The 27,772-nt window shown below is 39.9% G+C and overlaps 1 protein-coding gene and 1 pseudogene across 2 annotated transcripts in view; one reads left to right on the plus strand and one right to left on the minus strand.

The window, feature by feature from the left end:
- LOC126249559 (paired mesoderm homeobox protein 2-like) overlaps window positions 1-15,157 on the minus strand; it is a 584,838-nt gene extending 569,681 nt beyond the window's left edge. For both annotated transcript variants that reach the window (XM_049951224.1, XM_049951223.1), the window contains exon 1: window positions 14,753-15,157. In XM_049951224.1, coding sequence (XP_049807181.1) covers window positions 14,753-14,882 — 130 coding nt within the window. In that variant the 5' untranslated portion in view covers window positions 14,883-15,157. The remainder of the gene's footprint in view (window positions 1-14,752) is intronic.
- Window positions 193-311, plus strand: LOC126250491 (5S ribosomal RNA; annotated as a pseudogene).
- Window positions 15,158-27,772: the final 12,615 nt, after the last annotated feature.

The following is a 27,772-nucleotide window of genomic DNA, read 5'->3' on the forward strand; positions in this document are numbered from 1 at the left end:
ATAAATGATGTTCTTAATTTCTGTGCTGATCCTGAAGGAGTTTTCATCACGGCGGTAGAGTAAAACCTTGTCTTCATTATCTGTAGTAGTCCTTGGACGTTCAGAACGACGACAACGGATGATGTGGCTTTCACCCGCCATACTCTTCACCCAGTAATGAATTGTAAATTTACCGTATTCTAGTGTACGGGTGCCAACGGCCTTGCTGCAGTGGTAACACCGGTTCCCGTCATATCGCCGAAATTAAGCACTGTCGGGCTTGGCAAGCACTTGGATGGGTGGCCGTCTGGGTCTGCCTAGTGCTGTTGGCGACCGGGGTGCACTCAGCCCTTGTGAGGCCAACTGAGGAGGTAACTGAATGAGAAGCAGTGGCTCTGGTCACGCAAACTGACAACGGAGGTCAGAGCGGTGTGCTGACCACATGCCTCTCCTAACCTAAACCAATGACATTTGTTGGCTAAGTATGACACGGTGGCAGGTCGGTACCGTCGGGTCTTCCGAAGCCTGTTCGAATGGAGTTTAGTTCTAGTTTTCTAGAATACTGGTAATGGCAATGATACAGTAGCCATCTGGATAAAATGCAAGAATGCGACATTTATCAAATCCACTGAGCTGCGATGTGTCGTTTTAATGGAAGTATGAGTATTCTGACAAGATAAGAGAGACGAAGTGCTGTAACTGGGGGAGAGCACTTCCTTCGCCACAGAAGTCATACTCATTCCGAACTATATACTATCAAAAATTTGAACACGGATTTTATTCATTGATATTGCTGAAATTTTAATTTTAATTAATTATCTGTAATTAATGTCTTTTTCGACGATACAGTTATATCAGATAACTGGGCTCAATTTATGAGTATTTCGGCCAAATTTATTGGTTCTACAAACGCAGATGTGGATTTTACCACTTTTATGTTAAACCAAACATAAAGACTTCAAATAATTTTTTAGGCTTCCGGTTTTACCGGAATCCTTACAGGATCGCTTTGTTGTCCGTCTGTCTATCTATCTGTCCGACTATTAAGACCACTCTTTCTCAGGAACTGACAGTGGTATCAAGTTGAAATTTTTGTCACATACTGGTGTGAAAAATTTAAGCTTGTAAGTCAATGAAATCAAAAGATACCGCCAGTTATGTCACATATTTCGATAGTCGCAAACTCACATATCAAAACCTATAGATGAATTACCTACAGGTATGTCGGGCCTAGGTAAAACTGAAGATCTTGACAAGATAGAGATTGATGTACAACATAAAGTGTCAAGTGCGAGTCACGGAACGGAACGTAGTGATAGTGCAGAGCGAATGGTAGCAGTTTCAAGATTGGTATCACAGTCTGAGAATGCACAAAAACGAACTAATGACGTATCTAGTGGGTCAGAAATAGAATAAAAGGACGAGCAACTGCGGTAAGTTGAACCGAATATAGTAATTTTGAACCAAACGGGACAGTTTCCAACAGAAAGAATGTGTTTAAGTGCGTCCGCACTGTGCACGAAGTCGGTGAGACACCACGTGAAAGACGCGAACGGCAAAATTTTCATCAAATGGTGACAAGTGACAATGGCGTAGAGTCAGATAGTGTATTCGCATTATTGAAGCAACTCAGTATGGTCGTAAAGCAAACGAGTGAAACGACAAATGCAGGCTTAGCAGACTTAAAAACTGAAACAAATGAAAGGTCAGAAGACTTAAAAACCGAAACGGCAAATTTAAAAACAGCAACAGATGCCGGGTTATTGGCCACGAATGCTGCCTTAAATAGTCTCCAATTTGAAACCTATGCTGGCTTCGAATTGTCCGCGAAGTTCAGCAAAAATTACGAACGGAGGTTAATGAGCAGTTTACTGAAATCCGGAGAGAGGCGAGAGACTCGCGCGAGCTTATACAATCGTTAATGGCTGACCAGAAATAGATGAGTTCTGACGCTGATCAGGTGCAAGATGTAGTGTCTAACGTTAATCAAAGAATGGGTATGTTAACCCGTAAGACGTCTGGTAAGGGGCAACAAATCGTGGAAGAGCTCAATGTCAGAAAACGTGTCACGCGAGCCGCATTAAAAAGATTCGACACGCGCATTGAAAACATAGTCTCGAAAAATCAGAAACAGTATGAAGACCTTCGTAAAGAATTGAAACAGTGTATCGAGAATCGTACAGAAAACAGTAGCGAGGTGACGGAATCGGTAGTATCATCCCACATAATGATGGACAGAAATCCAGAAGTGAGCAAGTCAGTTGTGCAAGCTTCCGTAGCAATAGCGGAAACACAATAACTTCATGAAACTCCAGTCATATATCCCCAAGAGGTTGCGTCTATAAGCACGCTAAAGCTAAGTCACGGCATCTAGTCTCGGTCGGTTCACGTATTTTTCAGTCTTCGTTCGAATCGCCAGAAACAACACGTGGTTCGGATTCCACGTTAACCCCCACGTCGTAATTTGATAACAATTGTAGACCAGACACGAGGATCTCGAGTGAGACTTGTGGAAATAAATTCGGGCCAAACTTATACATCACGAGTCACATTCTTATGAACGAAAGTCAGACTACACGTAAACATCGCACGTCAAACTCATAAGACTAGCACTTACCAGTGACAATCGTGGTTTACTTCTCACCATTACGCAGCGAGAATTGGTCACAATTCATTAAATCTAAGTTATCAAGCCAGCACGCTAGTGGTTTTGTACTATCGTTTCTAAAGAAAAAAATTAATAAATTTTTACATAATGTTAAGAAAGGGGCGTTTACATGGGAGTAATGACCAACATTCCAATGATAGCGAAGTGACTGTACAAAACAGAGAGCGTGCAAAACATCTAATTATAGATGACGACAGTGAAGAGGAAAATTCAATATCTAAAACATGTGTATCGTAGACTCCGCAGCAGGCAGAAAACACACCAAAAATTTGGAAATATTCAGAGACTTGTGAAATAAAAGCATCTGTTTCAAATCATTTAAGGGAACATAAACGATAATTAGAACTATTTTCTGCGATGTTTGATGACAAATTTTGGGAAATACTTGCTACGGAAGCAAAGCTATTCGCACGTCAAATAATAGAAAACGAAAAGTGGACGACACTTGTTACCCCGTAACTTTTGACGAAATGAAGGCCTACTACGCACATTTTGATGACTCAAGTCAGAAAGCCGAATATCTAAATGTGCTGGACTAAAAGACCAATAGTAGTAATGACACCATTTAAAAAAGTAATGCATTTTGAAAAATTTAAGCAAATGTCGAAATTCTTACATTTTTACAATAATGAAACTGCTGACAGTACTGATCGGCTTATAAAGATGAGAACTATCATCATCCTTTGGAATGAGCAATTTAAAGAAATTTATATACAGGATTAAAGCGTCGGCTTACACTTTTAGCATGTTAACAATTTAATCTACCGAAAAGAGTGAGATTTGGATCAAAAATTTACAAGCTATGTGAGGAAAGTACCAGTTTTTGTTATGATTCCAAAATATATACCGACCAGAACAAAACGACGGTATAATAGTGCATCAGAGAACGTTCCCATGGAGTTGTCAAAATCCCAACTGAATAAGGGACATACCTTGTTTATCGACAACTGGAACTCCTACCCCAACCTGTTTTTAAAATAACACCAGAAAAACATAGATGTTATCAGGTCAGTACGCAGCAACAGGTAAAATATGGCACAAGATATTAAAAAAATTAAAGAAAGGAGAATATTTGTGAAGAAACTATAATAATTTGTTGTTTGTGTGATGGAAAGACAAGCGAGACGTTTAGATCAACCAAACCTGGAAGTATAGAGATGGTTGAACATATAAACAAACACTTCAGAATAAAAATCTCAAAAGCATCCTCGAGTACGTTAAGCGAATGCTTGGAATTGATCGTTAAGATCAGATGTCGGCTTATTTCCCAAACATGAGTAAAAGTCCTCAGAGAATACCGAAAACGTTATTTTCTTATGTGTCTGGTATTGCTTTCTCCAGTACGTACATTTTGCATAATACGCGATCAAAGAAAGGAAACACAAGTTGATTGCCGATTAAATATAAATGAGATAATTTTCAAAAATGTCCAGTTGCCGGACTACGAAAACTGCGCGATACTTCCACTAGGTGAAACACCCCTTAGACTCCAACCGCAATATTGGGACCTTTTCAAAAAACATGTCGACTCGACACTTAAAAGAAAACACTTAACAAAAATATGAAATATCTGCACAAAACAAAAAGTGCTAATCGAAGCGAAGTGGTAATGAAAGGAATATAAAGTGGAGCCACACCTACCACAGTGGTTTCGAAACTACCATACCATGCAGGACTACCGATTTTTGGAGTTGTAGGTATTTTCCTATTAGTAATTCGCTCAAGAGTAGCATGTATTCCCCTAAATTTTTTGTTGAAAATGTCCCTTTTGGCTTCATGTTATTAGATTCCTTCTGAAGGAGTCACTCTTGAAAACGCTCAAGAAGATTGTAATTTCTATTAAAATATTGTTTATGTATAAAAATTTATACACTGAAGTATTGTTTGAAATACCTTATTAATATAGCACTCCGTCTTCAGGCCACTAATAACCCATCGGCACCATCCGACCGCCGTGTCATCCTCAATGAGGATGCGGATAGGAGAGGCGTGGGGTCAGCACACCGCTCTCCCAGTCGTTATAATGGTTTTCTTTGACCGAAGCCGCTACTATTCGGTCAAGTAGCTCCTCAATTGGCATCACGAGGCTGAGTGCACCCCAAAATATGGCAACAGCCCATGGCGGCCCGGAGGTCACCCATCCAAGTGCCGGCCACCCACGACAGCACTTAACTTCGGTGATCTGACGGGAACCAGTGTTCCCTCTGCGGAAAGGCCTTTGCCTTAGTAATATACAGGAACAAGAATTAGATTTGTGTGTACGTCCACAAGAGCAGTATTGGTGAAACAAATACGCTTATAGCTCCATAGCACAGGTCCGTATTATGCGGACAGTATGTCGTGGCAGCCGATAGCGACGGAAAGCAAACTAGAACTTGGACTCCCCAAGGGAGAGGAGAGGCGCCGGGAATAAGTCCCGCCTCTGTTTCGAGAACTGACATAATCGTCATAGGGACTTCTGATTCCTTTTGTTGTGATGAGAGTCTCATTCGAAAACCCTTTATGCGCGAGGATTAGTCTCTTCGCCCATTTCAAAAATAAGAAATAAAAAACAAGCAATCCACAACACAAAGCTAACTGAAGTACACAAAACGTTTGGTAATGGCTATATCGCAATTGCTTGATGCGGTTGGCATCGGTAGTTCAGGCCCGACCTATACTGGTGTCTTACGCAACCATAGTTCAAAACACACCTCACCTAAAACTGCCACAACGGTGTCCGCATAATATCTCGGCTGTACTGTAACTGTCTCGCGAGTCTCACTGGCCCGTTTAGCTCGTGTCGTCTCCAACCGCTTGGGTACGGATTTCGTAGAACTACTTGGTACGGCAATAGGTTAACCTATGGGTCTCCTTTCCCCCAAAGGATAACTGGGTTACGTTAGGGACACGCAGAACACCGAAGCGGCATTCGGTAGACTGACCCGCACCAGCCATTGCGCCACACGAAATTGTTATTATTATTATTATTATTATTATTATCTATATACATAATCAAGTTCGTACAGAACCCTCAGATCGCGGGTCCTTCTCGCACTGGTCAGTTTTTTTTTTCAAGGAATTATTTTAGGTGGCAAATTACAAATGTTTAGCAAAGTAGAGTATGAGCAGAATATATTTAATGGTTGAGGTTAGGTTTTGCAATAATTCCTCCTTATACTGCTTGAAATAAGTTATCTGCAAATGGTGACCATGACATTAACGTCCTCCGGCTATTTACTACCAGTTTCAGGATTTTATAAGTGTCGTTGCGAAGCTCAAATAGCCCGCATCTCGTGGTCGTGCGGTAGCGTTCTCGCTTCCCACGCCCGGGTTCCCGGGTTCGATTCCCGGCGGGGTCAGGGATTTTCTCTGCCTCGTGATGGCTGGGTGTTGTGTGCTGTCCTTAGGTTAGTTAGGTTTAAGTAGTTCTAAGTTCTAGGGGACTGATGACCATAGATGTTAAGTCCCATAGTGCTCAGAGCCATTTGAACCATTTTCGAAGCTCAAATAAACGAAGTAATTCAGAGCGGTTTTTGATATGAGGTATTGTCTTCATAAATAAATTTAATTTTGATGTAATTGATGAATAATTCGAGATGTCCATATTACATTGAAAAAAATCCCTGCCTATAGAAAGAACTAAATAATTATTTGCTTCTAAAAATCAATAAATTCTTCTTGCAAGCATACCTGTAGCAGAAACCGAGTCAAGAGATAATACTAATAACGACAGTGATAACCGAATTATCTTAGTTTCATACACTGAAGCGCCAAAGAAACTGGTAAAGTCATGCGTATTCAAATACAGAAATCTGTAAACAGTAGGATATGGCGCTGTGATCGGCAACGCCTATATAAGACAACTGTCTGGGGCAGTTGTTATGTCGTTTACTGCTGCTACAATAGCAGCTTATCATGGTTTAAGTGACTTTGAACGTGATTTTATAGTCGGCGCACGGGGATTTTCCCTCACGACCATTTCACGAGTGTTTCGTGAATATCAGGATTCCGGTAACACATCAAATCTCCGACATCGCTTGAAAAATATCCTACAAGAACGGAATCAACGACGACTGAAGAGAATCGTTCAACGTGACAGAAGTGCAACTCTTCCGCAAAGTGCTGCAGTTTTCTATGCTGGGCCATCGACCAGTGTCAGCGTACGAACCATTCAACGAAATATCATCGGTATGGGCTCTCGGAGCCGAAGGCTCAATCGAATACCCTTGATGACTGCACGACACAAAGCTTTACGCCTCGCCTGGACCCGTAAACACCGACATTGGACTGTTGATGACTGGAAACATGTTGCCTGGTCGGACGTGTCTCGTTTCAAGTTGTATCGAGCGGACGGACGTGTACGGGTATGGAGACAACTTCTTCAATCCATGGACCTTGCATGTCAGCAGGGGATTGTTCAAGCTGGTAGAGGCTCTGTAATGGCGTGTGGCGTGTGCAGTTGGAGTGATAGATAAGACTCTGACAGGTGACACGTACGTAAGCATCCCGTCTGATCACTTGCATCCACTCATGTCCATTGTGCATTCCGACGGACTTGGGCAATTCCAGCAGGTCAATGTGAACCCCACACGTCCAAAATTGCTACAGAGTGGCTCGAGAAACATTCCGCTGGGTACCAAACTCCCCAGACATGAACATTATTCAGCATATCTGGGATGCTTTGTAACGTGCTGTTCAGAAGAGATCTCCACCCCCTCGTACTCTTACGGATTTATGGACAGCCCTGCAAGATTAATGATGTCACTTCCCTCCAGCACTACTTCAGACATTTGAGTCCATGCCACGTCATGTTACTGCACTTCTGCGTGCTCGCGTGCGCCATACCCGATATTAGGCAGGTGTACCAGTTTCATTAGCTCTTCAGTGTACTATGTAGTGGCAATTCTCAAACTCAAAAAAATGTGGAAACAGTGATAATTTTCAAACGGTTTCGAATTGGAGGTATAACGGCAAGAAGCGTCTTTACACCCCTCCCTCTAAACATAATTTCTGCGTTAGAAACACGCTGATAATTAATCAGTGAACAGAGAGCCAGTGTTTCTTCACCGTGCAGCGTGTCTAATTTTAAGCTCCTTTTAATCTCTTCACTGCTAATCCCGTTAACAGACGGGACGCGAAAATTTTGGTAGATTGCTGCTCCCGTCATTAGATCGGTAGGATTTCTCTCGCTTTTATATACGAAATCACGTATTTCTACTGGTGCGATCTGTTTTCATTATGTTGTGAGGGAGATGGAGTTTGTAAAACAGCCTATAGCAACGGAAGCTGTTCGTTCAGTACGTAAAGAAACGAAAGACATGGCTTCACGTTTTCTTAGGCCGACAAACTTTTGGGCTAACTAAGAAAGAATTTGTTGACGGTGACAACGAGAATGACGTTACCGATGAGTCAGATGATAATACTGTCTTTGTGCAAGAACAACTACGTCAAACTTCAAGTGAGTACTTTTCGTTTTCATTTAGTAAAACGTATGTTGTAATTACTGTTTGTGCTTTTTTCGATGTTTCTTCATTTTCTGTACCAGGAAAGAGTTTTTGTTATTTGTTGTAGGTTCAGAAAATGAGGTCAGTGATTGTGCTAAGAATATAGAACCATGAAATGTCAGTAGTAACAATACCGAAAGGAGCCGAAGAGGAAGGGATATCACACAAAGACGTTATAAAATGTGAAACAAACTCTAACAATTTATAATTATGGTTTCAAGTTGTGAGTTTTTAATTGTTGATAGTATAACATTGTACAAGACTGGTAAAGAAAAATTATTTTTACTAAACTAGAAATATATTTTATTTAATGAACCAATCGTTAAGTAAGCTCACATGACACTTATTCTTATTTTATCTGAATTTGAGACGTTGGAAATTTTGGTGCTGGACTGAGATTTGATTCGGGGTTTGACCCTGTTGACACGTTAAGTTCCATAATTCCGTTGTTTCACTCAAGATTAGAAACTTCTCTGTCTCCACTAAAGTCAGGAATCTGGTTTCGAGTACTGATCTGGCACAAAAGTAGTCGTTATTTAACTTCAAACTCTACCAAGTGCACTCCAAACTACTGGTGAAAAATAATTTTGATTTCCATGGACGCAAACTCGGAGGAAGCTGAAAACGTGGCAGTTGGTAGAGTTCGCAGGTGGAAGCTTGATGCTTGATATGCTGTTTAGCGATGGAGGTACCAAGGCCAATTCTTCGTACTTTGTCAACAATAACGATAGGTGCCGGCTTCAAGAACTATCCAGAAAATCCCTTTAAGTTGAAACTTCTCATCACATCATTTGAAGTCCACACACGACACTCCTAGCTATTGGCTGAAAAAAATCAATAGTTAACGTGTCTTCGTGTTGAGTCAACAAAGACAATATTTGTCGGATTTGACTCTGTCAGCGCAGAACTTTGCATCGTCTCGTTCAAGTCAGACATGCTAGTCCTAGCTACTGGTGAAGAAGAATTCGATAGTAACGTATGTTCGCGACTATGAGTGCCGGATTACACTCACAGTCAGCAATGAACATTTCGTAGCGCCGTTTCTATTCAAATATGCGAACATCTAGTTACTGGCGAAAAACTGTCGCTATTTAACGTCTGTTCGTGGCTAGAAAGCAACGGCGATAGGTGATTGGTTCGAATAATGGTGGAGCACAATATATTTTATCGTCATTTATTTTCAAGCTCAAACTTGCTAACTGTTATTGATGAAAGCTTCGATATTTCGCGACTCTACATGCCTAGTCGGCAATGACGATTGGTGTCGCGGTCGAGTATCCGACAGGCACCACAGCTTTGCTTAGTTAGCATTGACTATAGTTGCTAGGTTTGAATCCAGATCCAGAACAAGAAGGTTCGACATTTAATTTAAAGCTCAAGCATGTGCACAAGTTGAATACCATAGATATTTAGTCGCAAATAGTGATAGACAACGAGGGTGGTAGGTGACTTTCGAAGTGCACGTGGATCCAAGCGTCATCAGGAGTACAGTGAAATTACTAATGATACGCTGTAGCCGGCCGTGGTGGTCTCGCGGTTCTAGGCGCGCAGTCCGGAACCGCGCGACTGCTACGGTCGCAGGTTCGAATCCTGCCTCGGGCATGGATGTGTGTGATGTCCTTAGGTTAGTTAGGTTTAACTAGTTCTAAGTTCTAGGGGACTGATGACCTAAGATGTTAAGTCCCATAGTGCTCAGAGCCATTTGAACCATTTGATACGCTGTAAGTGTTGATGTTCCCATAGCGCTTGCCGCTTAATCGCTGTTCTGTAACTGTCTCGTTAATTAATCAGTATATGTAAAATCACATGTCATGCGAATGACAGTAGGTCGGCTGTTGGAAATCCTCTTGGACAGCAAAAATACTTTTATTGCCATAAATCTTTGAGAATCTAGATTATCTTTAAGAAACACTTATTCATAAAAGTATTTAGCCTTGACTGAGAATTACAGAGTGATTAGTGTAACAGAATTGTGAGTGTTAATCCGTTTTATATAGTCAAACGATTGTACCACGAAGAGATTAGAAGACTTGCACGAAAGCTACGTTATGTTGGCTAGATGCAAAGAAGGTAGAACGTAATTACGGTCGAAATGGCTCTAAGCACTATGGGACTTAACATCTGAGGTCATCAGTCCCCTAGACTTAGAACTATGTAAACCTACCTAACATAAGGACATCACACACATCCATACCCGAAGCAAGATTCGAACCTGCGACCGTAGTAGCCCCGTGCTTCGGACTGAAGCGCCTAGAACCGCTCGACCACAGCGGCCGGCAATAACGGTCGTTTGGATACATTTGAGCATGATAGTACATATGCTTTCAACTCACAAAATATGTCAAGTCGAGAATGAACGTTTAAAACTGAATCTTACGGTGTCGCTCAGCTATATTTTACGAACTCTTAAGAGAGCGTAACAATTCACATTTTAATGTTTGAAGGTGAACGTAGATAAAATGTAATAAACGTGTTACAAAACATATGTAGAGGAAAATAGTAGTTAGGTGGTTGTAATAGTAAGTAGAAAATGAGTAGGAAGTTCTTCCTATGCTCCTTTGTAAAGCCCGACTTTAATGACGACACTGTCGACAGAACGTTAGGTTTTAATCTTTCTTCTTCTTCTGTCTGCAGCGTCCATATGATCTATGTGTGTGGTTTCCTGGTTACCTGTTTCAGTTTCAAACTATTTATTGTATTTATTTGACGATAATTACGGGATTCAGGCCCTGTCTGAAGAGCGCCTATATAAAAATAATACATTACGGATGAACCTTTCATTATAGAGATACAAATTTTGTATTATATTATAACAGCATTATGCTGCCATTAACTTACGTACTAAACTACAGAAGATTAATCCCTACAAAAAGCAAAATATGGAATGAGCTAGAAATAACTATGTAATCTGTAAGGAAACGACCTTTATTCGTCACGGGAATGAAACAGGTATCATTCGTCCGAAGGCAGTGAAAATGTGCAGAAGGAATAATAAATATAAACCGCACCATGTGAATAAATATAAAAATCAATATTCGTTTTTCCAGAGAAGGACTTCTCTTTGATTATTTATTTCACGCAGCTATGAAAATCGCGGCGTTTAGCTTATTTCTTCGCTTAAGATCAAGAACAGGTACGGGGCAATATGGGAAGCGGTGCTATCGACACATTACAGAGTTTAATATTTAACGAATATCTTTATAATGGGTCCCACTCGTTACGAATTAATTTTACACAGGAACGCCTGAAAATGGGGCTGTGATTCGTAAACTAGCCGCGAAGAAAATGAAATATAATAAAACAAAATAAAAACTTAGTGTAGCTGCAGTACAGCTATGTATAAAATAAATACATCATCAGCTAAGTACACGCAATTAGAATTCTCCGTCGAATTTAGTGCAGGTCATGAAGCATGTATGTAGATACTTAACAGATTAATTCTACATAAAGTCACCATGAAAAATTGATGATGTGACTGTATTGACATTTGAAGCAACTAATATAATCTGCCTGACACATTAGCTCAATAAAAGATCGTCGACCCTAAAAATCTGGAAATTTAAGATTCAGCGTCACCTGAGGAGTAAACTTACAGACGAAACTATGTCCACCTGAAAAAAACCGTAGATGCGTTATTCTCGGAATTCCCAATAAACTGCTCATCTACCGAAAGCGGCTTGTGTAATTATGGCACAGGGCGAAGGAAGGGAAGAAAGTCCTACATTAATTCACTGTTGGCAGTATGCATGAATTTTAGCGGTTTATGCTTAATGTAAGATTAAATGGCAAGAACAAGAGTCCATTGTCTTAACACCACAGTACCCATCTCGGCGCAAAAATGAAGTCATGACCATGATGAGAAAAGAATAAATATATCACGCTCTAGCAAACATAAACATTAAAGTAATTTCAGTAGTACGTGCTGGTTCACCAAGAACGATATATTGCCAAGAGAACAGACACTGATAAGCGAAAGGGAATTTCTTTAGAGGAAACCTCTACGGCACACGTCAAAGCGAAAATATATCTGCAGTGTGAGTTATTTTTTCAACATTCACCACCTCTGTCAGAGTCAACAATAGCAATTATCTGTATTTCATATTTAAGGGCTCTTCTTCCGCGTTATTCATTCACTTTTCATTTATACCTTAACCACGTAACGCCAGAACAATTATGTTTGTTTCTTTTTGATTTGACCTATCACTTACTGTACGTGGCTCGGTCACTAGATATAGAACACTCTTTCAGAAGACAGGTTTGAAAACGGAAATGAACAGCAAGCAGTTCGTTGTGATATATCATCTCACCGTAAGTTCGGAGAAACTTAAGAAAACGAGATTACTGATGCACAAACTACGATTTATCCATGCGGTTCCTGAAATGATAACAGGAGATTAATCACAACTGCGCCCATTGTTACACGTGGGATTAAATACGAAAGGCTTAGTCCTGATGATTATTGCTAACACGATATTTAGTTTACGAAATATTCTGAAGAAATTATTGAGTGACGAATGCTAATTGGATGAAGATCTATAATTATTTTAAAGAGCAACTTTCATCAAAATGAGCCCATGGAAATATAATGCATGCTAATGCCCCAGACGAAATGAAACGGCATGTATTGCTCCAATGGATTTCAATTATAATATGCGTATCTGACGCACTCATTGTGTCTGCACCAACGATTTGTAGTAATATTATTTTTTGTCAGATGATTCTGTTACTGAATAATGATAACGGCGTGCCAATAGCTAATGGTAAGATGCGAAAAAGTGATTTGGGAGCTCTTGAACTACACATAATATTTAAAGTGGTGCGAGACGACTGCTTCTATTAAATCTTAAGTGGGAATGAATATAAACTTGTTTTAAACAGGCCATAAATTCAAAATTTAGCTAACTAAGGTTCTTTGACACTGACTTTCTGCCGCAAATCGTTGATAAAATCCAAAGATCTGTCCTAGTCCTGAAAATAGGTTGAAACGTACTGTTGACAAGCACATTCTAGTTTTACTACTTATTTGATGCTTGTAACACATTCGTCGCTGACATTTATGAAGCAGTCAAACACACGACGAATACGACGCAGTGAAAAACGACTGAAACACTTTCAGAGTCTACTACTTGGTTTAGAGGAAACTGCAAAGTGTTTCAACTTGTGCCGATAGAATTTACTGTGGAAATCTGTTACACATCGCCCTGTTGTTTGCGACAAGCGTGTCGCACGAGATTGCCACCAATTATGTTCCCCCATAATAAAACTATTTCCTTACAACTAAGATAGTCCCTCACAGAAGGCTCCTTCGTGCTATCGCGAGTCTAAGAGCTGACGTGCTGTAAAAATGCTTGCAATTACGTCGACAAAATCCCCTGGTTGTTTACAGACAGAGGAAAGGCAGAGAGAGAGAGACATCCTTTCTTACCTTGCAGTGTCATTCAACAATGCGAAAACTGCTCAAAAAATTATTTCGTTAATCATAAATAACATGTAAACATGCAGGAAAATTCCTGACCTTACATACTATGCCTGATTATCCTTTACCGAAGTTTCATATTCAAAAGTTACACATACCACAACATTTCTATTATCATTGAAACAGAATTTTCAGGTTTATATACGACAGTAAATGCTATGAATGCGTAACAGGAAAAATAAGTGTAGCTTGCTTGGTTATCGACCAACGAATTAGCACATAAATGTGTGAAAACTTGTGCGGAGTGTTGATGATTTGTGTTGCCAGGAGTCCACAAAATACAATTTGACATGAACAACCTCCTGCGTTTACACTAGTGCCTTTGATGAGTTCTTCCACGTTGAAACACGCTCAGCTATTCTGATGGGTTGCACTTAAGCATTCATTTGAAGACCGGTTAACTATGGAAACTGAACAGTAGTGAAAACAAAGTACAGGGATGTTTGATTTCATTCAGTGACAGCCAGTGTGGTAAAATGTTAACTTTAGGACGCTGTTGCAACCATAATAATTATTTATTTTCTTCTCTTTTTTTTAAAAAGCTCGATACTTGTAATAGCTTTGCGCGTACCATTTATATATTTACGCGCTGTAAACTAATACAATACATAAATATATGAAAATACATGCACATTGTTGCTTAATTTACATTAGATGGTTTGAGTTAAAATACAATGCCAGGAAGGAGTTTCTTTCAGTTGTTAGAATATGTTACTTGCGACGTGTACTCAATGCGGAAAGTAACCAAAGCGCTTATCAGCCGTTAACATATTTCTAAAACGAATATTCACTAGGTTGTTTTGTATGTGTATTACCAAGAAACAGATTGTAGGCTTAATCGTTTTCTAATGGGATAGTTCTGAAAATTGACTTCATTGCTCTTTTTCTTAACAGTTAACGTTAATGATTAACACTATTATACGAATATGAGTTGACAAATGTAATATCAAGAAATAGAAAATCGTTGAGGTGCACATACGTGTCAATTTTTTTTTTTTTCTCTGCTGGTGCCTGCACAATGTACGACTGTTGTAATTTACTTGCAGTACTACTAAGGTGATACCAGGCGTTGGAATGTCGTTCACGGGAAAAAGTCACTATCTATTTAATTAGACACTCTCTAAATTTAAGTTATTATCTTACCTGTATTGGTGGGTTCGCTTCTTCGTTTGTCGCACTCCAGCGCTAGCAAATTGCTCACGGAAAATCGTCTCGCGTTGTCGGTCGCTGATGATGCCGCATCTTGCAACAACATTCCACTGTAGCTCATCATCTTGTCTCTGCGGATTTTACGACTTACTGCGGCATGGCTCACGGTTTAGAAATTACAAAAAAAAGTTGTCGAGGCTGTCGATAGCGAAAGAAACGAACTGTCATACGAGTTCGAACTAATCAGTCTTCCTTCTCGAAGAGTAAATGCCAAACCAAAAACGGACGAACGTCTGTGAGAGATGTGGTAATACGGAAACGATTTATGCAGTGTTGTCAGCGCGACAAGTGATTCGTCAAATTACTGAAATGTAGCGAGCTGGTCCGATGCACCGAAGAGGCAGGCGACCGAAGCGGTTGTAAGGGATACGGGTAGGAGTTGCGGCGATGATATCCTCCCCCACTCTTTTGGGCGCCTAGGCTCCGCCCCCCTTCCCAAACACGTGCTCCTCGCCACAAAAACAGTATCATCCGTCCCTCCCTCCCCTTTTCTCTCATCCCTCCTTTCCGCGGCAGACCGCTGGACCATAGAACACGCCTATAGACATATTTTCTAATCAGCGCATCAAATGGAGTTGTAATAAATTGCTAGATAATTCACCTGCGGTGTGGATATGCTTATTGCTCTATGTAAAGAGGCGCTTCAACACTTCTGTTGCAGGCACAGCTTAGGTACGGTGAAACATGCCGTCGGGCGTCAGACGCCGAATCGGGATGAGTGGTGACGCTGTATTATAACAATGACGTGTTGCAAATTCGGTTCCTTTTACTTTCAATAAAATATTTTCGCAGTCAACCGTAGTTATTGTACGTAGCCTTAGAGCACCGTTACAGGTATGACAGTCGATTTTTCTCTGGTATGTCCTTCGTGTACATATCGTATTGTTGTACGAGTGTGTAGTGTGGTCCACTAAGGGGTTGGTGTACATAACAGGGAAAGTCACAAAGCTGTAAAAAACCTTGCGTACTACTCCTCAAAGATAATAAAACTATTTAATTTGTGATCAGTGCAAGAAAGGTATTGACAAAAGACTAATCGAGGAACACTAGAGAAGAAAAAAAAAAAAAAAACAAATCAAATCCGATTTTGGGAATTGGTCGCTGTGTTAGTCTGTATAAGGAATTACCACACAAAAAACGATCGAAACGATTATGATGGCATTTAATCCATTGCCTACATATAACTTTCTTGAGCATACAGCCATTTCTTCGCTATGTAACCACATCAAAACATTTCAGGGTACAGCACCACGGCTTCTGATAACTGATGGTACGTGAATCGGTGTTTACATTGCTTCCTAATTTATGCTCCTAACTTTTACGTGCACACATATAGGAGAAACTACGATACTTCGAATGGTTCTATCTACATTTTAATGTCATTCCTGAACCCTTCAAAAGAGAAGTGTTATGATATGGTGCTTTTATAAATTTGGAGTGAAGCTTATTAGAAACAAAAGTGCCGAATCTGCTAGATGTCTAGGCTAAGAGTGCCGACAGGATGCAATTTCTGATCCACTCCCTGATGTTTACATGGTGAAGCGAGTCAAAGTGCTGAGGTCGCGGGAATGAGTCCCGCCTTAGGCATTGGCGTGGATTTCAAAAAATGGTTCAAATGGCTCTAAGCAATATGGGACTTAACATCTTAGGTCATCAGTCCCCTAGAACTTAGAACTACTTGAACCTAACTAACTTAAGGACATCACACACATCCATGCCCGAGGCAGGATTCGAACCTGCGACCGTTGCAGTCCCGCGGTTCCGGACCGTAGCGCCTAGAACCGCACGGCCACCGCGGCCGGCTGTGGATTTCAAATGTGCCGTTACTTTGTATGTCTTTTGTGACAAACGGGACTAGATCAATTTGAGGACTAAGAAATACCGAAAGTAAGAGCTAAGGAAGTTGCTGTTTGGTTACATCGTCAAGTATTAACTTTTTTCTTAAAAGCGGAAATTTACACTGAGCCGGAATTTTGGATCCTCATATTTAACACACCATCTCATAATTTCTGCAAAAAGTTTTACCGCAAATCTCAACAATGATAGTATCCCTATACTTTTCTATTCAAGAGTTCTCTAATGTTGTTAAAAATCACACAGTTCAGTTCTGGCAAGTAAAATAGCGGGATATAGCCATCGGATAGATAACTATTCTCTCCTTTGCTTAGAAGTTCTTGTCAAGAACACTGTTTCATCATTTTGAACACTTATACACTTATTGGAATATTATGGGAACCTCGCTACATTGAACAGTGTGTGTGTGTGTGTGTGTGTGTGTGTGTGTGTAAGCTATGTTTGAGGGTTATCGTCTCCATCATAGTCTGCAAGTCTCCTAATGGTGCGTGGCGGAGGGTGCTTTTTGTACCACTAACTGAGACCTCCAGCCCTGTTCTACTCGCGAATAGCGCGTGGGAGGAATGACTGTCGGTAAGCCACTGCATTGACTCGAATTTCTCGAATTTTGTCCTATTGGTCAATACGCGAGTTCTACGTGGGAAAAAGCAATATGTTGTCTGACTGCGCCGGCCGTTGTGGCAGAGCGGTTCTAGGCGCTTCAGTCTGGAACCGCGCGACCGCTACGGTCGCAGGTTCAAATCCTGCCTCGGGCATGGATGTGTGTGGTGTCCTTAGGTTCGTTAGGTTTACGTAGTTCTCAGTTATAGGGAACTGATGACCTCAGATGTTAAGTCCCATAGTGCTCAGAGCCATTTGTATCTTTTTTTCTGTGCTCTCTCGAAATTTCAACAGTAAATTTCTCCATGATGCACAACGCCTCTCTTGTAAAGTCCGCCAATGGAGTTTGTTGAGCATTTCCGTAACTCTCTCATGCTGGCTAAACGATCCCGTGGCGAAACGCCCCGCTCTTAGTTGGATCTTCTCTATCTCTTCTATCAGTCATACCTGGTATATATTCCAGATTAATGAACAATACTCAAGAATCGGTCGAACGAGCGCCTTATAAGCCACTCACTTCGTGGGTGAGTTACATTTCCTTAAGATTCTATCTATGAATAGGTATGTGTGTGTGTGTGTGTGTGTGTGTGTGTTCAAAATGGTTCAAATGACTCTGAGCACTATGGGACTCAACTGCTGTGGTCATCAGTCCCCTAGAACTTAGAACTACCTAAACCTAACTAACCTAAGGACATCACACACATCCATGCCCGAGGCAGGATTCGAACCTGCGACCGTAGCAGTCGCACGGTTCCGGACTGCGCGCCTAGAACCGCGAGACCACCGCGGCCGGCTGTGTGTGTGTGTGTGTGTGTGTGTGTGTGTGTGTGTGTGTGTGTTTTGTTCTTAGCGTTAGTTAGTTTAAGTTCAATTAAGTAGTGTGAAAGCCTAGGGACCGATGGCCTCAGCAGTTTGGTCCCATAGGAACTTACCACATTAAAAAAAAAAAAAAAAAAAATTGATTCTGGCATGTGATTTTCCCACTATTTGTTTTTTGAGGCCATTTCAGTTAAGGTCTCTCTGGATACTTACTTCTAGATATTTTGCGGTAGATATTATTATTACCGTTAGAGATGACACAGTGATTAAGTAACTGGACTTGGACGGGAGGGAAATCAAGTTCGGCCATCCACATATACATTTTCAGTGGTTACCTCAAATCAGCGCCAGCATTGTTGTTTGAAATTGCTACTACCGACTTTCTGTCTTATTTTTATAAAACTGAACAGATTTTTCATCCGTAATAATCACGCTGTCAACAGGACGCTTGATTCGATTTTTCTCTCCATCCTTCTCTACCTACAACCTATTCGACTTTACTTCCTCCCTTCATCGTTATCAGTGCCCGGGAAGAATGATTACATTTACTTAAAATTCAAGTCAGTTGGTTAGATCTCTTTTAAGAACAACGTATGGCAATGCGAGTATTTTCATCACGCAAACGACAGATGCACGCGAAGATCAACGACGTTGGGGCTTTATAAAATATGCTAATGTTATCTACGCGTCAACTGATGACAGTGTATGCTTCTTAAACACGCAGACCTATCTGTCAACTAAAATTACTTATGCACACTTGTTCCCGTCTAATATTAAATCGATTCCTGAGCCTTATGAGCCTTATTCTTGGAACATTGAAACAAACTTGCCATCAGCATATAGATGCCTAGATTTTCTTATCATTTGGATATCTATTGGTTATAGCTTATGGGTATTTAAATAAATATCTGTATCGCCAGAAACGATGTTATGAGATCATACTTACTTATTTGAATTTTGTAGATAATAAATTTCTGTCCTAGCAAGTTATATGATTATTGAAAGCCACTTTCTCAATAGTATTGCTACATATTTCACAACCAGAATTAAATAAAAATAAAACCTTTATCGAGAACCCCTATCTTAAATCAGTATTTATTGCGTGAAATTGAGCCCATCTTAGTGTTCGTAAAACGACTATGAAACTTTGAACAGAATGAAACACTACGGAAATGCGTTCTATGTGTAACTGTGGAACAGTTACCGGTTATGTGTGTTTTGCATTGGCAATATTTTGGTGTAAATAAGTACCTGATGGGTTCCTCATTAAAACTGTATTTGCGCAACCGAGAAAGTATGTAAGTTTTATATCGTAGCAGCTTAATGCAAGCTGCCACAATTTCAATAGTAGTAAAATTAAGCAATTCGTGTTTAATATTCATGTACATACAGACAACGCAAAGACTCTGGTCTAAGACATTACAAGGGACAGAGAAAGAACTAGATTTCTATGCGTTGTTTTCTTTATGTACGGCAAATGTACTTCTCGTGCGGAAGACCCGAGGACAAAATAGGCGATCAACAGGACCTGATGAGCCATCATATGAAATGATTGCACCGGGGAAGGTATTAGATTGCTTTCGTGGAGAAACTGAAGACTAATATTGTCAATTATAGTCATTTACAAAGTCAGAAGTCAGATAATTTGATCTATACCAGCTAGCAGAACGTATTGAGCCAAGTATAGGTATAATATGCAGTTACCACTTCTTATGAATGACTATTATTAAAGTGTGACGGGAGTATTGCAGTGTATCTAGACTAAAAATAAAAAAATCGGTCTGTGATAATATGTGCCATTTCGTTCACCCCAGAAGGGATTTATTTTGCGCGCAATGACCGGTGCAAGTAACAAATCACGAACATTGTTGGTCTTGTGAGAGAACAATGATATTGCCATTGAACAATCAATATACAACTTTTAACAAAGGTGTACTGGCGCAGTTAGAGTGTATAGTGTGATTACTATAACTGTACAACAATCTTGTGAAGTTTCCACTTTTCCCGACGAAATTTAAAAATTGGTTACCATCACTGGTCTTTCAACTCACTAAATAAACTATAAAAAGTCAACGCTTCAGTTATTAAACAGAAGAACAGTAAACCGAGCAAAGCGTATAACGGCGTTCGACATACAGTGATGGGTGTAAATCAGGATGTTTAGAAACGGAACCATATGATCAATTCTTTCTTTATTGGCACGTAATCCCTTCATCACATAGTAATATCCTATGGTCGTATTTTTATATGGCACGTAATTACCGAATAAAATAAGTTGTTTCAGTATACAAATTCGTAATTGTTTGACAAAAGGTGAGTACAAATCAAAGAACTATAAAGCCATATTCTGCGTACATCATTAAATAAAATACATCATGAATATTCAAGTTACATGCATCAAGTTAAATTTTCAGTAACAATAGATTTTATCTGATGTTCAGCGCGTAATTAAGGTTTAATTTCTGTCTGAAGTGTTAAATAATTATTTCGATCTTCATTGGGACGATTAATAGCAATGGAAAATAAATATCAGTACATTGGTTGGTAAGAGAGCAACAGTATCTTACGGTGTTCAAATAATATACGAAGCTGAATTTTCACAGTATAAGCTTATACATTGTATTTGCTACATTACTTTTCATGTTGTTATTATAGACTTGCATTAAGTGTATAACTGACTTTCAGTAGATATTTCATCAATAGATCATAGATGGTAGCATTTACTCGTCAAAAAGGTGTCTGGTTGACCCCATATGATCAGTTGATCGCTCCTCGTGACCGTTTTTGATAGACCAAGATTTTCAAACACTGACACGTGCACCCTTTACTGTTCGGTAACTTCGTTGATACACCATCGAAATAAAGTCAGGTATCGTCACTTGCAACAGTTCTGTTCACAGAGCGAGATCCACTACTTTCGAGTGTTTTGGACATTAATTTAATCAAATGCTACAGCGTTCCACTTGCTTCTCTGTCGAAATGGGTGGCAAATAACTTTAATACTCAAACTTGGTGGCAGACCGGTGCCAGACCGGGACTCGAACCTGGGACATTTGCCTTTCTCGAGTAAGTGCTCTACGGGGAGCGATCGACTGCCTCACATGCAGTCCACCAGATATCTTTTCTTTCAAATCAGCACGCAATCCACAGCAAAAGGAAAATACGTTCTGGAAACTTTGATTTTATTTTACATAATTGATGAATTTCTGTTACAGAAATTTAGGGAGTATCGTCCATCCTGAAACTAAACAGCTCGGAGCGGAGCAAGGAAATAGGTATATTTAACCTATTTTGACATCCATAATGTTAATTCCGTGTATTATGGTATCTGAATTTGCTGGGACGTTAATTCTGTTCGGATTATTAGAACAGCAGTGTTCCAGCGAGGTAATATGAAAAGGGATCAAAGTCTTGAGCTTAGCTTTTCCTCAGCGACATAGTCATTAGCGACAGATCACTAATTCAGCTGAATATGAAAAGGGGAAGGATCTTGTTCCACTTTATTATTCCGACATTTTCTTAATATATTTAGGAAGAAGGAAGGAAGAGTACTAATCTTTCGTTTATCGTTAGTTATGGAGCACGAGTTGAAAAGAGACAACGATGGAACAGGAAAACGGCAGTGTCATTTTCGAAGGAATTGCTACGGCATTTACCTTAACTGATTTACGGAAACCACGAAAACTCTAAATTACAATACTCGCACAGGGATACAAATCACTCTCCTCGTGAATCAGAGTTCATTTCGTCAGTCACCTCTCAACCACTCTTGGTGACAGATTCTCATTCTCCTTCACCTCTATCTCGCATGTTAACGGTCTACGTAGCGCATTATACGAGCAGCTAATTTGTTTTGATTTAGATAAAATAAAGGAGTTGTTCTGAGTTATACTTGAGTGCCATTTTCAGAGAATACCAATTTTTCGTGCTAATTGCCTGAACGGCGACACTTGGGGTTGACTGTAGTGTGTGCACTTCTTATCAGAAGTGGTTTCTCGTCATAAAACTCACTTGAACCTTTTTTAAATGATTTCGTGATGCGTTTACCTGATATTCTCTTTATCTGATGTTCGTCTGTAGAGTTTTGGCCTTCGACCATTTTCTAGTATCGAAAAAGGAATCATTATAATTGGATGCATTAGTACCACTTATGAATTTAACACAGGAACAAGTCAGCAGAAGACATCACGAAATCATTTAAAACATTCATCGCAGCTGCAGACCCTATCGCAATGAAGACTTTAGAGTCATTTGAACATGTGTACACCGCTGGGAATTGTCGCATGATTCAGTTTTTGGATACTATCGATCGATTATGACACCCATATTACTGTAGTTCCTACACATCCAAGGGTTTAAAAACACGTCAAATTTTAATGTTTACAGTCTTCGTAATCCTGTGGATCTTTATGCGGTTGTCATTCAGCGAAATTATTCTTAATGGAGACTGGTCTTTCAATCCATTTCTCCGCTTTACTTCTTTTTCATGACGTGGTATTGCCTTGTTTCTGCACTCCAGACAGGTTAAACGTAGTCCTCCCTCCTTTCCTTCCTTCAGATATCTTTCACATCTATTCGTATACATCCAATTTCTACGATTTGCTTCGGTCTTAGCATCCAGGACCGTAAAATAGTTCACGTTTTGCTGTAATGAAAATTAGTTTTTCCTCCAATTCTCGCACTGGTAGCTCGCTTCAAAAATACACATTTCCTGTTCTTTTGTTTCCGTTACCACATGAACATTCGTAGCTTCAGATAACTTCTAACACAAAATCATCTTTAACAATACTCTGTTAAATTCCTCATATTTCCTCAGCTGCGATTAAATTCTTATCCAACTTCTTTCTGAATGTTTCTTTCAACAACTGTTTTTGCAACCGAAAACTGTTACTTTATTGCAGAAATATGTTCCTTGGCCATGTGAGCCATCTTCAACCAGTTTTCTACTATCAACAGGAAAGCCTAAATATGGATAGATATTAACGCATTTGCGTCGTCATTATAAATATAAATGTGTAAACCTCTGTTGACAATGATAATACTCATTTATATTCATTATAGAAAATCAACTGGCGATGCGCGAGATAAGCATGAAAACATATATGAGTAGTAAAGACAACAAATTTCAGTTGTAAAGACGGTTAACTACTTAAAGAAATATTCACACCAACATCAAATAACATTTCAGGAAAGGTGCAACCACACCATAAGACTATTAAGGATAGGTTTTAGACAGTGGCCGCTCATGATTATACATACTGCATGTTCACAAATTTTTACCGAGCGAGGTGGCGCAGTGGTTAGCACACTGGACTCGCATTCGGGAGGACGACGGTTCAATCCCGTCTCCAGCCATCCTGATTTAGGTTTTCCGTGATTTCCCTAAATCGTTTCAGGCAAATGCCGGGATGGTTCCTTTGAAAGGGCACGGCCGATTTCCTTCCCAATCCTTCCCTAACCCGAGCTTGCGCTCCGTCTCTAATGACCTCGTTGTCGACGGGACGTTAAACACTACCCACCACCACCACCACAAATTTTTAGATTCAGATAAATTTGAGAGTGTGAAATTAATAGCATCTGCTGTATAACAGTTATGCTTATCAACAAGTTATACACCTACAGCCAGTAATAATAATAATAATAATAACAGTAATAATAATAATCATATGCATAACTTGTCTGAAAAAGAAAGAATTGCGTTTGAGGAATTTTGTTGTTTTGCACATAATTAAGTACAGTTTAGGGTAAGAACGAAATAACGTTTAAGCTTTCGCTACTCCCCGTTTCGCATTTTTGTGTAAGAGGAGTTTTCGCTCTTTTTTATTTTTGTGCAAGATCCTTAACGTGTGTATTATTCCACGAATTAACTTTCGGGACATTCTTACGTTGCACCTACAGAAGAACTTACGCTTATTATATACTTCTTCATTAAATGTTCGCTTGTAGGCACACTTATTTGATTTCGTCACTTTCTGACTCAATGGATCTGGTGTGGGAGGCCTTAGTTTGTTTGTGACTAACGTGTCCTGGTAATTTTCTTCTGTGCTAGCACAAACATGTTGACACTACAGACGAAAGCCGATTCCAGAACAGTAAACAACAAACACGAAAATGCCGTTTGCGGAAGTGATTAAATTCAGGCAGTAATGTCTACCAGCATGGTCGCTTGACTAGAATACAAACTAGGCGCTGAGAACCATATGGACCAAAGGCACACTACTGTCGATCCAACATTTAAATGAATATCAGACAAACCAGTGAGAATGTTTATGTATACAGTGTGTGCCTACAGCACAGATAAACTTGACCCTGACCCGCCCAAAGATCAACAGATGTCAGGAGCATGAATAAATGCCACAATCTCAGAGTCGAGGATGATGCACTTTATGGTTCTCAGCGCATCAAATATATGGTAAAATTCAAAACTTAATAAACTATATCCCATTCAGAGACCCAAAAATGATTTTTGTATCAGTATAACTGTAATATATACTGACATCTGATATAATTTTACTATACAGTGAATGAATTGGCATATCTGAGGAGTGTGCTACCATCTAGCGGGATTTACACGGAGCAAACTGGGATAAAAGTCTGCTGAAGTGTGAAACCACTGACGTAAACTTGTAGTGGTAAGGGCTAGCTGTGCACGCCATGAACTGTGCACACTGTTTATTAAATTCGTATGTATTTGACATTTAAGGCAATTACATCACGCCAGTTGCGCATGTGTGAAAGCTCCCTAAAATGTGAACAACTGAAGGTGCGCTCACGACCCTGATTCCTACTTTAACGAAGTCTAGAGTAACATTATAGCATAGCGCGTAAGATTTAGTGCCTTGTATTACAGATTACGGCATCTACGCTACGTTTAACAGCATTCAGACCAAAAAAATAACGAAAAAATCCACAAGGTGTCAAAAGTTAGGGTGTTCACGTACACTTGTGCTCTTACACAGCAGCCGCCACTGGTTTTAGGGTAGTTTGGATTAGAAGCTGTCTGACAACATGAAAATTCATGGGGTAGTTTTAAAGGAAAGACGAAAGCGGAAATGAGCTGTGTTCGTGAGGTAATTGAAGGAGAAACTGATCTGCATTATAACAGACAAGTTCATAATTTTGTATTGTTGTACAAAATTCCAAAATACACATCAAACAAATCGAATTAATCAGAATGTATTTAAAATGGTACCTGAAAGAAAGGGAGAAAGTTTATGGCTCAAAGTCCCGTAGAGGTCTAGTTTTTATTTTTATTTTATTTTATATTTTTGTTAGTGAGCCTTAGCTTAATTAAACACTTATGGAAGAGAAATTTCCGGAGAGGATTTGAACTACACTGCTCCAGAATTGGATTTAAGGACACTAAATATACCGCCTATCTCGGTGTACGAGAAAGCGACAGAGATAGCAACAATGTTTGCTCTTCTATACTTCCAAATGGAGCTTCGTCAGGTATTAAATATCTACCACACATTCATCGTCACTTGTTTGACAATACTCCTCGCACACTTTCAAGCAGCAAGAATTTATTCAAAGTTTAATGTGAAAGAATCCACATACATAAATGTACCACCGCCAGTTTCAATTCCAATGTTTCATTTTTTTTAACGTAAATCCCCGAGATGGAATAATTGTCTGTCAGTTTATCTGAAAACATAAAAGTTGTAAAGATTCCACAAGAGTGAATTAGTAGATACTTTCAGTGGAATGTTTATTGCAAGCACTTCGCTCCTTCACCTTTCGGCTGTGTGTGGGATTACTTGTCCCTGTTGCATCGTGTACGTACTTCCGTAATTTGTCACCATCGTCTTATTCCATGTGAAGATGATCCTTCAAGGACAGTCTGTCGCATTCTCCATCGCTGCATCAATACATTCTCCTTCGCATCGCTACTAAACTGAGTGACGCTAATAGCAAGCAGGCGAGGGCCTGCGTATTTTCCAAGAGCACTTTCTTGGTTTTGCTTCTTTGATCTTGAACGCGACTGCAGTTAAGCTCGTTACTAATTTAGTTCTTCCTACGTTGAGGACTACAGTTTACTCTGCCTGGTAATTCTCGGACGAACAGTCGTATTTTCGAAACACGAGTAAGCCTGCAGTGTTGTCGAGAGGCCTGGCGGATGGGCGTCGTGAGGCAACCTGCAGGGCGGCTCGAGACGAAGTGGAGACAGGTGTTCCGTGTAAACACTGCCACCAGTATTAGCCTGGAAGGCAGCGTATTTAACAAACTCACAACACTCGTAATTTATATGCCTGGCGTGGCACGCCGCGGCGACGAACTGCTTTATGAAGCCGCCCGCTCGCAGGTTTTGTGTCGCTTCCTTAAGCAAATTAGATGTTCCAACTTCACGCCTACTTTACTGTGAAATCGGAACGCCTTCTGACGGCTAAGCGCTGTGCACTTGCGTGTCGCCATGCGACTGTGATGTCAGAACGCAGACGTTGCCTCTTATACACGAAATTTGGAAATTCATTTCGTTTTCACCGGTGGGTTTTCCGCGGAATGGAACGCCATATTAAATCCTTATTTCTTATCAGCTTTGTGCCACCGAGCGGCAAATTGCTAAGAACCGGCTAGAAATGAGGGGAACATTTGTCTCGTTTCTCCCTGTACTGTACTGCCAGATTTTAATTTCGCGTACTTGGAATTAGACTTGAATGTCCGTGACTGTGATGACTCTGAATAGCGTATCGAATGAATGAAACCAGTTATATGTTTGCATGGCAATCTTGCGCAGCAGCTGTTAAAATCAAGTGTTACTGGTTTCTCTGTCTTAAGCTTACAGCTATTAATTAAAGAGAACTTTACGCCAGACGCGTTTCGCTTTTATTTACAAAGCATCTTCTGTGGTCATTGGTGTTTCTGCCTCTCGTTCACGTATTCTGCAAACTACTGCTTTTTCTTTCGTTGTTAGCGGAGGTTGAGTTCGAAAAAAACTTCATTGTACATATACAGATGGCAGGATTTTTCCTTTTCTGAAAGAACCTTCTCACACACTTCATTGGCGTTATTTGCACTTCACCTCACTTTATAAATAGAACTGCAGTTACATATGTTCGCACTCAGCACGGTATTACAGTGTTTATGTTTGTCGAATTTTTATGAAGAAATACAAATCCTGTAATACTGTGCTCAGTGCGAACACATGTAATTCAAGTTCTATTTCAAAAGCAAGGTGAAGCGCAAATAACGCAAATAACGCCTTCAAGAAAGACAACAAATTGCTAAGTGTGTATCTACAACGAAATTTTTTTCCACCTCGATTTTCGTTAACAACTAAGCGAAAAGCAGAGGTTTGCAAACTATTTCAACGAGAGACAGAAACAGCAATGACCACAGAAGACGCTTTGTAAATAAAAACGAAATGTGCTTGGTATAAAATTACGTGCAGTAATCTTGAGACTGCGAAACCAATAATAATTCGTCAAAAACCATTTATTTTTAACCTTTTTTACTGAACACTTATATGATATGTATTCGTAGTTACAAAGACAGAAAATAGTTCGTACTTTTTCTTAAACATAGTAGATGTTCGTAGTTATTTATATTTTTATTTTGAATACCACAAGTCCTATACTTTTTTGCTGCAGAGAGCTACAACTCTTAGAAATAGTGTGAGTAGAGAATGCATTTCTCTATTGTCTTTGCCGTGCGGGATAAGCCGAGCGGTCTTAGGCGCTG

The sequence above is a fragment of the Schistocerca nitens genome, chromosome 3 (genome assembly GCF_023898315.1).
Source record: "Schistocerca nitens isolate TAMUIC-IGC-003100 chromosome 3, iqSchNite1.1, whole genome shotgun sequence".
Classification (NCBI taxonomy): domain Eukaryota; kingdom Metazoa; phylum Arthropoda; class Insecta; order Orthoptera; family Acrididae; genus Schistocerca; species Schistocerca nitens.